We start from the raw sequence: 13,890 nt of genomic DNA on the forward strand, positions 1-13,890 counted from the left end.
AAGGTCCTTATCGTGATGTGGTTGCTAAGTACAATCAACATATCATGAATAACAGTGATAGCTAAGTTATACGTCTCAATAGTGAACAAGTGTGTAACAATACAATATGAATAAGATACAAGTATACATTCAGGGACGGGGAGACACAACAGACAAAATACACAAACAAATAGAAAAAAGTAACACAGAAAGTAAGACATTTTAACAACAGTGGTGGCGGTGGGGGGGGGGGGGGGGGGTGCTGTGCTGAGGTGTGCGACTATAAGATTGGCCTATTATTATTAAACTCTGGATAAATGATGGTGATAATTCGAATTTATATTATGCATATTGTACACATACATACAGACCTGTTTAGAAGAGCCAGGGGGTTACCTCTTTATCCCGGTATAGCTGCCCGTTGACGTACAGTTTATCCACTGCAACAACTGCCCGGGATCCTTCTGCCATGAGCTTCTTTCTCAGTGGAAACAGCCTCTTGCGTCGCTCCAGGATTTCCTTGGGAAACTGGTCGTTGACGCTGAAGTCCGTTCCTCTGAGCTCTCTTCCCCGGCTCTTCACCAGCTCCTTCTGTTTGAAGTGTTCGAATTTTACGATGATGGGACGCGGGCGCTGGCCGTCCTGCCGCCTTCCTCCTATGCGGTGTGCCCGGTGGAAGGTGATGTTCCTGACGGTGTCAGCCGGGACCTTGAGCTGTTTCTGTAAAAAGTCTCTCACCGTCACTTCTGGATCCTCTTCGGTTTTTTCCGGAATCCCAGAGAAAACCAGATTGTCTCTCATACTCCTCGCTTGGAGATCAATGATTGTTTCTTTAATGTTTTTATTTTCATTTGAGAGACGGCTGGTTTGTTCCGTGAGCGACGCCACTGAGTTTTTTAAATAAACATTCTCCGCCGCGAGTTCGACCACCTGTTGCTGGCTGAATTCCAGTGACTCCCGTAGCGCCTGGAACTCTTTGTGGAGTAACTCCATCAACGAGAGTCGAGCATCAAAGCTCGACAGCTTCCCGTTAATGGAGTTAAGGATCTCCAAAAAGTCATGGTCCGACGCAGCACTTGTTTCGGGAGGAGAAGCCGCTCCGGGTGAGTCCTTCTGGCGGCTTCTTTTGGACGAGGGTGTTTTCGGTGTTTTATCCATGACAAATCGGTGAAAACACTCGTCGATGTATTCCTCCAGGTTATCCAGTCTTCTGTTTGTCTCACTGTTTTTTTATTACGGCTGTTATTGCTATTTTGGCCTCGGATTAGTTGGCGATGTGCAGAGGAAATGCTAGTATTAGATGCGCGCCGCCATGTTGGATTTCGCACTGATCTCACTGAATCTCGCGATACTACAGCATTACCCCCTCTCAGAGCCCTCCCCCCCTCTCAGAGGGGCCCCAAACATCCCCACAACGAGACATGTAACTATCACAGTGATTCAGAAGACTTTTTTGCATTGATGGAAAAACACTGTGTTGCTGCACTAAGCATTGGTTAGGGTTGAAAAAAAAAATGGTGGTTTCAGATATGTGGTTAAAAACCATGTCCTACATTGCACATCAAGTCACAGGGCTTTTTCCACAGTTAAAAATAAAGAACCAGAACGTTCACAGACAAGAAATTGTACAGCATTGAATGAATTATTACCAATATTCATTCTGAAAGTATTTCAAATCAATTATTAATCAACCAAAAACCAACCAAAAAGTAATGTTTGACATTCCAATGCAAAAAAATGTTTTCGATTAAAACAAAATAAAAATGTAATGCATTAATCAATCAGTAAATAGGTTAATTTTTTTTGTTTAGTACATACGTAAGCACACTAATAAACAACATGAGTTATACCCCTGATACATGAAGATAAGATGAGGCAGGTTTCACAGTCATGTGACAGGGGTGTTAAACTCAGTGTGAAAAAAGTGTGAAAACAACTGTTCAGTGGGCAATATGAGCTTCAAATTATAACACTATCTTCCATCATAATATCACAATAAAGATATTCATGATGATATTTCACAGAATTTCAAGTGCTTGTTTTGATATGGAATGATGTATATTTCACAATAAAAGCATATTTATGATGCACAAATCTATTACAAACACACAGCTAAACTCCTGGTAGATAGCGTGTTCTAAATTAAATGAATATAGTCACCATGTTTTTTTGTAGTGTTTTTCAAGTAAAGTGTATGCTGACCACATTTGATCTTATTAGCAACACTAACACTGCCCAGAATGCTAACATCACTCAAGAGCTTTAAAGGCTATTTCTTTATAATGTGTGTCGTGGAAAAAGTTTTTGTTTTTTTTTTTTTTTTTTTTTAATAATGAGACATTTCCGAGCATCTACTCCGGAGGGAACTTTAATGAACATGGTCGGGTGGGGCTGGACATAGTTGTACATTGCTGCTTCTACAGATATGAGATAAGAAGGTGGCCTCGCTCTTGACTTTGTTGCTATCAAACCACCATAGACGAACTGAAATGTTCAATGTGCTGATAAAGAAAGTGGGAGGAACATAAGCAGAGAGAAAGTGCCCTGCCAAATGGTTCAGTTATACCACCTGATCATTTTGTTTCCAGCTGGACAACAGGTATTTTCTGCACTGAGTAGAATATAATCTGTTAGTTAAAGCTCACATAGAGTGGTCCTGTTGCACTCTACTTACATACATTTACTTGTTTTTTTGGTCAAAAACCTCCTAGTTTGCTGTAAACGAGCCGATAGAAATCTGTCTTTTCTGACGCTGTTCTCCAGCCGCGATATTTCAGACTCAACTCTCACCCCCAGAAGACAGAGTGTGTTGTGATTGGCCAGCCAGCGTAGAGCCTTCCTAACTGTCTTGTGATTGGCCAGTACCTGGAAGTGACATATTCAGCACACCCGCTCTCAGAAGCGCAGCTCCTCCCTCTGGAATGGTGGATGCACTGCTACTCATTATCAAAACATTGTTTTAAAGCGGAACTAGACCGGAAGTTCCTATTAGCGCTGTTTTTTTGGTGTGTATCTGCGTCATTACCTTGTTTATGAAGCCCTGACGGTTCGAAACAAACAGTTCAGTCATTGATGAGAACGCTGTGTTTTATTGTAATCTCGGGGCTCAACGAGATCACTGAAAATCTCGTAATAGTTACGTAAGCAGCGGTTCTCCTGAACAACCGATCGTCCTGCTCCGGGCGGTAGTCCGGGCACATCCGGTTACGTACATTGAACCGCAGTAGAAGAATAACGTCCGTTGTGGAGGTGTTTCACGAGCAACAGTGTCTTCTGACTCTCGGTCTGACTCCGGTTTAAAGTCATAAAAGGGACTGCGGCGGGGAGTCGTGACGAAGCTATTTTTAAACACTGTTAAAACAATGTTTTGATAATGAGGAGCAGTGCATCCGCCGTTCCAGAGGGGGGCGCTGCGCTTCTGAGAACGGATGTGCTGGATAGTACTGGCCAATCACAAGACTCTGTCTTCTGGGGATTAAAGTTCACTCTGAAATCTCGCAGCAGAAAAATACTGTCAGAAAAGAGGATTTCTATCAGCTAGTTCACAGCAACTAGGAGGTTTTTGACCATAAACAACAACAAGTTAATATATGTAAGTAGACTTCCATAACTAACATATATATGCAACAGGACCACTCTATGTGACCTTTAATAATGTTTAAAAATAGCTTCTTCATGACTCCCCGCCGCAGTCCCTTTTATGATTTTGACCCAGAGTCAGACACTGTCACTCGTGAAACACCTCCACAACGGACGTTCTGCTTCTTCTGCGGTTCAATGTACGCTACCGGATGTGCCCGGAGCAGGGGGATCTGCTGTTCAGGAGAACCGTTGTTTACGTAACCGGACCGGGGTTTTTTCAGAGATCTCGCTGAGCCCGAGATTACAATAAAACACAGCGTTCTCAGCAGTGGCTGAACTGTTTGTTTTGAACCTTCAGGGCTTCTTAAACAAGGTAATGACGCAGATGCACACTAAAAAAAAAACACCGGTCTAGGTCTGCTTTAAGTTTTAGCTTTGTAGTTTTGGCTACAACAAATGCATATGTTGAAAATAGTGGTGAGTGGTTAATGTATAACTGTGTTGCAATAATCATTAAAGGAGTCAAAATGAATGAATGGTGACCCTAACCCATATGCTCTCAGCACACAAACATCAGGCTTCATTGTGTGTGTGTGTGTGCGTGCGTGCGTGCGTGCGTGCGTGCGTGCGTGCGTCAGAGCCAATCCAATGTGTGTATTCATATTTAACTTTGTTAACATTGATCTGGTCATTCTGTAATGTAATGTTTTCTTGGCAGAGCAGTCGACTGTCGGGAAAGAGGCGGGTGTGCGTGTCTTGGATATTCCACCACAAACAGTGCAGTCGGACGGTTAGACAGTCACATCCTCATTATTTCCTGTGTGAGAGAGAGAGCGAGAGAGAGAGAGAGAGAGAGAGAGAGAGCTTGCTGCTAGCTGTCAGCTCTGCAAACAAGCTCTGCCTCTTGGAAAACCTGGAGAGTTCTGCTTCCAAATGGTAAGTTTGGATTTTGAATTTGGTTTATTTAATATGCAGTGACTCAGGGCTCAGTGTGAGTGTGGGTGTGTGTTTCATGTGGAAACTTTGTAATAGGAGATGCTGTCTGACTGTTGTCGAAATGGTTCAGGGACAGTTGAGTTTGTACTCCACGCAAACACTGTAGATAATGTTGGCATTCGTGTATGAATGTATTCCGACCTCAAGGAAACAAAATAGATTTCACACCATACAGCCACACTTGTAGATTTTACACCCAATTCAGGAACTCTTGTTTATCTCCCTCTAAACTCCCCTGACCAGTTGTTCTGAGAAGTCTAAAGAGCACGGTGGCGAATTGCATTCCCATAATAAAAAAAAAAAATCTGTTTATCTCGTAATTATGATGTAAAGCTCTCGTAATTATGAGAAAGATAAAGATCTCGTAATTATGAGATAATTATCTCGTAAATTATGACATAACGTTCTTTGTGTCATAATTACGAGATAACCCGATTTTTTTATATATATTATGTGAATGCAATCGGCTTATGTGACACAAATGTTTTTTTTAGTGCATTCACACATGAATCACAGTATGTATCATTTATGTTCTATGGATATTTATTACCGGGGGTTTCCTCTTAACACTGTAAATTCATATTGCATGTGCATTCAGGGCAAATACAGTGCAGAGCTGTTATTATTATTATTATTAGTTTAATGGCAGAAAATATGAGGTTGCTGCATTAGGCACATTTTAAAAGAGTTCACTGAATTATACATGCGTTTGTTCAGTTGTTCAGTTCTGTCAAAGTGGATCTTATAGTGCGAGACACAGCGTCATGGAAAGGTTTGTTGATAATGACTGGTGTAGATGCACTTTTATGGTGCTCATAAAACATGTCCAGTCATCACAAGCTTAAAAAGCAATATAAACTCAATGACAACATATATCACACTTGTCATAATGAATATTTTAGTGCCCAGCATGGGATGTGGTCATTTCTGATGGATGCAGATCCTAATGGAACCTTTTCCTGTCTCGAAACATTTACAAATAAATCAATACTAATTAATAACACTGACATTGTTAGCAAAGTGCTTCCTGGTTCCATTTCTGTCCTGTGGTTGCAGTCATTAAACATGTTCATTTTCATTTTTTTTCCCAGCAGTGAAATGACTCCATGGACAAGAGGTAGGAGGTGTTTGCTTTTTTGGATGCTGTTCCTCCTGACGGGAACTTTAATGTTTATTTTTCACACTTCAAGCACCGAATTATCATGGCCCAACTTTTGGAGGACTTACAACAATGTGACTACTGAAGGCTGCAGTGTGAGTATTATTATTTGCTGGCTCCTGTGTCCATGTTATTTTACAAATCTTATTTGTGGAAAAACCTCTTCACATTCTCACAAATAATGTTGTCTAGGTTAAATAAACAAAGAGGAAAGGAATTGGGCTACTAATTGGAGGGTCATTGGTTCAAATCCCTGGACGGGGCTTTGAATCCCATTGCTCCGTGTGTTCACTGCTGGTTTGTAATGTCTAATTAGCGTACGTGCGGAAAAATAACAAATTGTAATTCAAATCCATTAGCATCATAATCATAAGCATAAATAATGTCAGATAAGTGTAGAGCGTTCCATCCACGTGACATAAATTTCGTTATCCACCTATTTCCACCTTCTCGTCTAAGTAGGCTCTGTGTGGACAGCACACATCCATTTTGAGCCCGTCCAGACCATACTTGTGCCCTGTAGCACAACACATTCTGTTCCAGATGGTTCCCTCCTTTTTGTGAGGAAGTCTCCACCCATGTAGAACTGAGCGCTTAAACAATACAAGGAAAAGAGACAGATTTGCTGCTACTGGCATCGAGTGGTATGCAAAACTTTGGGCACCCCTGTAAATGTTCATGATTTTCCTTTATAAATCATTGGTTGTTTGTAGAAGAAATTTCAGTTAAACATATTGAAAGGGAAATACATTATTCAGCCTTCTCTAAAGTTATCACGCTCCCATTCCTAAGCACAAGCCTAAACAATTCAGGACAGCGCCTGCCGCGACAGCGACCTCGGTATAGCGCTGGCTCCAGTCCTGTTGTTTACAGAATTCTTCTCTTCATATTTTTCGCTGAGCCTGACCCAAGGTCAGCTCCATGTATCATCAAGAGAAAGCACCTTTAAGTATCCGAACTCTGGGACTCACAGGCTGACAGAGGATGCCCGACTGTTGACGTACTTGTTTATGTTCGGCATTTGTCTCAGTTCTCCTCAGATCTGAGCTGCTTTCAATAAAGCTTTTCAACTTAACTCATCTCTGACTCCAGAAAACTCTGTCCTGGGTTGACTCATCAAATAATCGAATCTCTGCAACATATATTATAGGAGACAAACACAGTGATAGTTGAGAAGTGAAATAAAGTTTATATGATCTACAGAAAGTGTGCAGGAATTATATATACACATATATATATATATATATATATACATAAAATTAGGCATGTGCATACATTTAGGCACCCTTGTCATTTTATTGATTTCAGTACCTTTAGCACTAATTATTGGAACACAAAATTGCTTTGGTAACCTCAGTGACCCTTGACCTTCATACACATCTCATGAATCCAATCATGAGAAAGGGTATTTAATTGTGTTTCTCCTCTTTGCCTCCATCTTCTCTGAAGACAAATTTGAAGTTCCGCCGGGGCTGGATATTTCAACAAGACAATGACCCACTGTTCAAAATGTACTAAGGCATTCATGCAGAGGAACAACTACAATGTTCTGGAAAGGCCATCTTAGTGAATATTATATAATATTATTGAAAATTTGTGGTGTGGTTTAAAGCGGACTGTCCATGCCCGGAAAACATCAAACCTGACTGAACTGGAGATGTTTTGTAAAGAAGAATGGTCCAAAATACCTTCCGCCAGAATCCAGACTCTAATTGGAAGCTATAGGAAGCGTTTAGAGGCTGTTATGCAAAAGGAGGATGCACAAAATGTTTCTTTTGCACATGCCTAATTTTGTTTAAATAATTCTTGCACACTTTCTGTAAATCATATAAACTTTATTTATTGTTTGTTTGTCTCCTATATTATATATATATATATTTAATATGAAATTTCTTATCCAAACAACCAATGATTTATAAAGGAAAATCATGAACATTTACAGGGGTGCCCAGACTGATACAAACCCTAGTGAGGTGGTAATCATTTTAAAAACAAGTATATAAAACTTCAGAATTGTATTTAATGTATGTCAAAAAATGCAGAATGCTAATACCATCATGTAGCATCTAAACAAAACAATGCAGTGTGACTGCTAGCAGCGACACATAATTGGATTTGTATTTATTATTATATTTATATTTCCATTGGACATACCCCCATGCGTATCTGTTTCCACAGGCGGGGTTTGTAAAGCAATGCAAAACTTGTTTGGACCCTTATGAAAATATTCATTGTTATCTGGAAGAATATTATTCAATAAATATCAATGTCGGCCCATGACTTTGTCCAAGTTTTACATTTTGGCCCACTGTGTATTTGAGTTTGACAACCCTATTTCCCACAACATCCAATGCTTTAATACGCTGACTGTAAAGCTGCAACAAATACAATGACTTAATGAATTAACACCAGCAACTTTGATATTCAGTTTACAGGTTTGAGTATTTATCTTTTATGCTTCTATTTTTCATATCTGATATTTTTTGGAACCAATAAATAATAAATTAACCAAGAAAATAACATACTCATTATTAAAAATAAGTGTTAGTCGCAGCTACTTGGTTGTATGTCTAGTTTTTATAAACCTGGGAAGTTCTCACCACTTTATCACAATCACTATATTTTTCAAAATCAAATAAGAAATGCAGTCATACAATTTGACATCAACCTGATAACATATATCAGGCATTAGTAAGTGGTACTTCTGCTTAACCTTTGCATTTAGTATAAATCCAGCTCTGTCACTGTTTCTCCTTGTTTACTGTTTCACACTGCTGTTATAAACAAGACAGTAAATAAAACAGTCAAACAGCAACCTCCTCTGCTTGCAGGTCTCAACTGACCAGTGCTTTGTGGCATACCCGCACCAGTACCACTTCATAGTGGACGAACCAGACAGATGCTCGAAAGAAAACCCATTCTTGGTTCTTATTATACCAGTTGCACCTCACGACAAAGTGGCCCGTGATGTCATTCGCAACACGTGGAGCAAAGAAACCACAGTGCTGGGCCGCGTAGTGAGCCACTACTTCCTGCTGGGACTTTCCAGAGATGGAGATGAGTCAGAGATCCTCAAAGAGCAAGTGAGTATATTCTAATTTATGAAATATACTGGTGTCCTTTTCAATTTTATAAATCAACGCGATGTCCCAGGCCCAGAAGAGAAGAACAAATGTTTCAAGGGTTAATTGGGAGAAGAATCAAAGCGCATTAACTTTCTTACAGTTACAGAACAATACAGAAAAAGGGAATGAGCTGCAGCAGATGCTTCAGACGATACAACAACCACATATGTATTTAGAGCAGAGACAGGAAGGAAGGTAGTGAGGCACTGTCTAGTTCTGTTTCATTCACAGTCAAAGACCAAGTAAACATCTTCAGAATGATACACTGGAGAAGTGCAGTTGCTTGTTTGGAAGTGACGAAAAACACAATTTTGCACTCTCAGCCGTACAGAGTTTTTCTCCACATTTTACTGTTGTTTTCCAGCCAGCTAAACTTTTAGTCTCACCTCTCTAATCAAAGCTGTTCATAGCAGCAGCAGGCAGCTGTTTGTAGCCCAAAAAAAAACCTCTCTGATAAACACATGGTGCACTACCTGCACCAAGCAGCAGACAGTTAGCTACTGGATGGTGAACAAAGTAGAGCATTTAGCTCTAATGAGCTGCATATTTCCCTGAGGAGGCCAGGAAACCAGACCTAAAAGGGTTGTGAGTATATGTGCCCAGAAACATGACTCCACATGAGCACTATATTTTCCGGGGTTTGTATAGATAAACAACTGGTTGCTCTCTTGTTTCTACAAAAACACTTAACACAAAATGTCCATCTCTCTTTATCGAGGTCCTGCAGGAGAGCCAGAGACATCATGACATTCTCCAGAGTGACTTTGTGGACAGCTACGGTAACCTCACCATCAAAACCATGGTCATGTTTGAATGGCTCAGATCCCACTGCTCCAAAACCTCCTACGCCATGAAGATTGATTCAGACATCTTCCTCAATGTCCACAACCTTGTTGACATGCTCAATAAAGCTCCCAGGCATCTCTACATGACAGGAATGGTGGCAAGGAAAGCTGTGGTTCTCCGAGACCCTAACTCAAAGTGGTTTCTGCCCGTGTCTGCCTTCGCTGAGCCAGTTTACCCACCGTATGCTTTGGGCCTGGGCTATGTGTTCTCCATGGATTTACCCCAAAAGATACAGGAGGCATCATTGCACGTCCCAGCTCTTTACATTGAAGATGTGTATGTGGGGCTGTGCATGAGACACCTAGGAATATCAGTGACAGATCCTCCTGAACATGGTTTATTTAAGCAAGGGATGCCTTATTTTAAATTTGGCTGTTACTGGACCTATGGCATTGCAACAATTCTACTGAATTCTGATCAGGTTCAGGATGTGTGGGGAATGTATCAGACCGAACTACAAAAAGGCTGTTAAACACCTCTGCCTGTGCCTTACTCACTCTGCAGCCGTATTTGTCGTTTTAGTCAGGCTTCCTTCTTGTTCAGAACACCAGGTGATGAGATGATGATGTAGAATGAGACTGACCGTGACACAAGACTTTTCACCAAACAAAGAGATCTTTATTCTGTTACAAGTCAAGTGTCAATTCCAGGCGCTGCAGATCACCTGGGAGAGCATCGGGCCAGATTCCCAAAAAGCTCTAACTTCTCCTGAGCAAAAAACACACTTAATAAAGGTTACCTGCTCCTCTTCCTACATCATCCTATGCCTTCGGTTAGCCATTCAGCCTCCAGTCTCCCCTAGGGCGCACATCAAAGGACAAATGCCAGGACCAATGCCTTAACTTAATATCCACTTTATGGTCAACCGATGATTCATCTGCTCAGATAAAATCTACAGTCTTCTGTTGTAAAACTTAATTGTAGGGCATTGTAAACCCCAGTCACAGAGTATGTGAACCCACAGACTTATAGTGAAATATTTGCTGTGTTAAAGTGTCTAAAACACTTCATCTTACAGTGGCTGAATTCCACTGTTTATAGGTGAAGCAGCTACAAACCTGCCTTTATGCTATTTTTGGCATCCACTCTTTTCACAGATTGTGAAGCAGATATGCAGATTTGCATATTTTTGGTGTGACATTTTGATAATTTCAATATTTTATGGGGGTGAAAATGTTGTGTTCTTGTGGCAATGCAGCTAACACACACCCGGGATTTCTGGGGGCGCTTTCGGAACCTATAGTTCGGTTGGTTTGGTCCGCACCAGTCAGAAAAATGTTACAATGTAGCGAAACGAACCAAAACAGACCGCAAAGACCATCGGGCACCGGAACCAGACTAACACACCACTTCTGATAAACATGGAGGAACAGCTTTGTGTTGTGCTCATGGCGCTGATCCTCACGCATTACATTGTACGTGTAGGTCATTTTCCCCAAACAATTCAGTTCGAACATGATTCACGGCTGCGACTCAAAACAAACTTGATTTATTCAACTCGCCAATAGTGATGGGATCGGCAGTTCATTTGAGTGTACTGAATCCCTAGAATCCATTCATGAAAATGATTTGTTCACCGAATCATTCAGTGCTTAGCAGGAGCCCAGTGCCCTGCTACATGACTCACGTCCTCCCTGAGTGCAGTACGTTCGCAGGTCAGTGAGTGAGTGACAGCGCGAACAGGATTCACCTCCTCGGCCCACAGTTCTCCTGTGTCAGTATGTTCGCGAAGGAGATTCACGTCCTCAGCCACAGTTCTCCTGTGTCAGTACTTTTGCGAAGGAGATTCACGTCCTCAGCCACAGTTCTCCTGTGTCAGTACTTTTGCGAAGGAGATTCACGTCCTCAGCCACAGTTCTCCTGTGTCAGTACGTTCGCAAACGATATTCTCGTCTTCAGCCACAGTTCTCTGTGTGTCAGTACGTTCGTGGGTCAGTGAGTGATTGACTGCACTCGCCTGTCCTGACAGACTCCTCCTCCCTCCCAAGTTTTGATATAAAAGTACAGTTTAATTGCAAAACATCATTATAATGATAATAATGATAATAATGATGATGATAATACAAAATAATAATACTTAAATAAAAAGTAAAAGTATCATTATTATTATTATTTTTAGTATTAGTATTATTATAGAGGCACAAAGAGGATAATACTAATATGCACATATACATTTGTTATTATTTTAAATCTTGCAGCTATTGGTGAGTCTCTCTTCTGTCTCCTCTCCTCTCATTACTATGTGTTAATGGTGTTAAAGGACGCAAAGTTTGCACCAGTTTCTGTAAAAGTCTTCTACAATAGACACACAGCAGCGCCGCCACAGCGACTGTTTCGCTGAGGATATGAATCCGTAACAGTTCTGTGTTCGCAAATCAAGATGATTCAGTGATTCACGTCCTCCTCCATGACAGTTCTCTGTGTCAGTACGTTCGAGATTCATGAGTGAGTCAGTGAGTGACAGCGCAAACGAATCACATCCTCCAGGAGTGAGTGAGAGCGGCAGACAGTTCTTCTTACTAGTCCCTCCCTCCCCGCTCGGCGCACGTTGGCTGGCGTCGTTCACTGGCGCCGTTTGCCAAAGATTCACGAGTGAGTGACGGCGCCGGGCGAACGACTTCACGAGTGATTCACAGAACACGGCAGTTCCACTCCCGGGCCGCCACGCTCGCTGCTGAGCTCAACTGACCTAAGAGAGGAACAAATCAGTTCATGAAGTGATCCCAGTTTGTTCACTCAAAAGATCAGGTCTTTCGAACGAATCGTTCATGACCGACAAAACAATACTTCATCTTCAATCTCCATACGACTCAACTTGACTCGATTGACTTTGGACTTTCTTGAGACTTCAAGGTTAAGACTTGAGACTTACTTACTCTGCAAAATACCCATTGAATGTAAAGTAGCATATTGCCTTATTTTTTAACCAAAAATGCTGTTTTTTAACGCCTGTTGTGCAACAAACTGCTTTGAGTCATTTGTGTTCAACTAAAAACATGATGTGTTAAATTGAGGTTTCATATCAGCAAGTGAACAGTGTAAGGATGTTAATCATTCATTTGGCAAAATGTTACGTTGTGTTAAGTGTGATTTGATGTATGATAAATGGCCTTTATCTGGGACAGTGGCTATCCTCTGATGGCACCTCACCTGTGTCAGGTTCTTTATTGACCTTCGCCAAGGAGGTTTATGTTTTCGCCAGAGTGTGTTTGTCTGTCTGTTAGTTAGCAACATAACTCGAAAAGTCAGGAAATGTCGGCAATGGAACCAGGAACAAGTGATTACATTTTGGGCATGATCCGTAAAGGCTATCACTGGTTACAACACTCGCTGTCTGACCATAATGTAATCGTTGTTAAACAGTTTTCTGTTATATAAATAAAGTATTATGTGTTGAAGTTTTGACAAAAAATGCTGTGTTGCCTTTATTAGGGCCCGGGCACTAATGTGCCAGGGCCAATGGCCCAAACTATTGTAACTTTGCAATGAAGGGTCTGATCTGAACCAAACTGAGATAACTGATGATGGACCATTGCTGAAGACGCCTTTGCAAAAACAAGCAACTTTAAAAACATCGCCTCCTGGTGGTGACAGAAAATATACCAAAAAAAACATTTCTTTACGATTTCAGGAATAACTTTTACAGAGATGTTTGTATCCAACTCAAAATTGGTGAAAATACTCAAAACACATGGTCGATGATGCGTGTTGAATATGATAACCCATTGTTTAACGGTGTTCCAATGGCCAGGGTGCAGAGTCGGATTTTTGCCACGAAAAAACCCAAACTGTTATAACTTTGCAAATCCGATTTCGGAAACAAGGCCCCCTGGTGACAGCAGACAGAATTACATTTGGTATTTGAACGACCTTGTCGTAGAGCTTTTGTGCTATCACCTTCAAACTTGGTGAGGTCAATGTGTACGAGATAGGGGGCGCCAAAGTTGGCGAACATTCTGATTTTGAACAAAACTCTTATAACTTTGCAGCAAGAAGACCCGGGTTCCTGGTTTTGAGCCCCGTTTGGAACAAGGAGTTTGCATGTTCTCCCCGTGTGTGCGTGGGTTTTCTCCAGGTTCTCCGGCTTCCTCCCACAGTCCAAAAACATGCAATATGGGGATTAGGTGTGAGGAGTGAGGGCCCTTTGATGACTGCGAGTCCACGAGCGGTCCTAGTTTTGACACTTAGAACATTGGAGATGTT

General features: G+C 41.3%; 1 protein-coding gene across 3 annotated transcripts; it reads left to right on the forward strand.

Annotated features, from left to right (window-relative positions):
• Positions 1 to 3,724: 3,724 nt before the first annotated feature.
• LOC310941057 (beta-1,3-galactosyltransferase 1-like) lies at positions 3,725 to 13,030 on the forward strand. Of its 3 annotated transcripts, XM_083906132.1 has the most exons (6): positions 3,725 to 3,934; positions 4,280 to 4,497; positions 5,649 to 5,674; positions 5,748 to 5,811; positions 8,548 to 8,799; positions 9,560 to 13,030. In XM_083906132.1, the coding sequence occupies exons 3-6, from the start codon at positions 5,664 to 5,666 to the stop codon at positions 10,157 to 10,159; spliced, it is 927 nt and encodes a 308-aa protein (XP_083762258.1). In that variant the 5' UTR covers positions 3,725 to 3,934; positions 4,280 to 4,497; positions 5,649 to 5,663; the 3' UTR covers positions 10,160 to 13,030. The 3 variants fall into 3 exon arrangements, with proteins under 3 accessions (XP_083762258.1, XP_083762256.1, XP_083762257.1); XM_083906130.1 differs by having other exon boundaries at positions 5,649 to 5,811; XM_083906131.1 differs by having other exon boundaries at positions 4,285 to 4,497; positions 5,649 to 5,811.
• Positions 13,031 to 13,890: the final 860 nt, after the last annotated feature.

This window comes from Microchirus variegatus (assembly GCF_963457635.1).
Source record: "Microchirus variegatus genome assembly, chromosome: 19".
Lineage (NCBI taxonomy): Eukaryota > Metazoa > Chordata > Actinopteri > Pleuronectiformes > Soleidae > Microchirus > Microchirus variegatus.

What these genes read in the sequence shown, in the direction of transcription:
- LOC310941057 (XM_083906130.1), top strand. Translation starts at nt 5,656, where the DNA reads ATGACTCCATGGACAAGAGGTAGGAGGTGTTTGCTTTTTTGGATGCTG. An exon ending in TGACTACTGAAGGCTGCAGT is followed by an intron (nt 5,812 to 8,547) that starts GTGAGTATTATT and finishes CTCTGCTTGCAG; the next exon opens with GTCTCAACTGACCAGTGCTT. An exon ending in CAGAGATCCTCAAAGAGCAA is followed by an intron (nt 8,800 to 9,559) that starts GTGAGTATATTC and finishes CTCTTTATCGAG; the next exon opens with GTCCTGCAGGAGAGCCAGAG.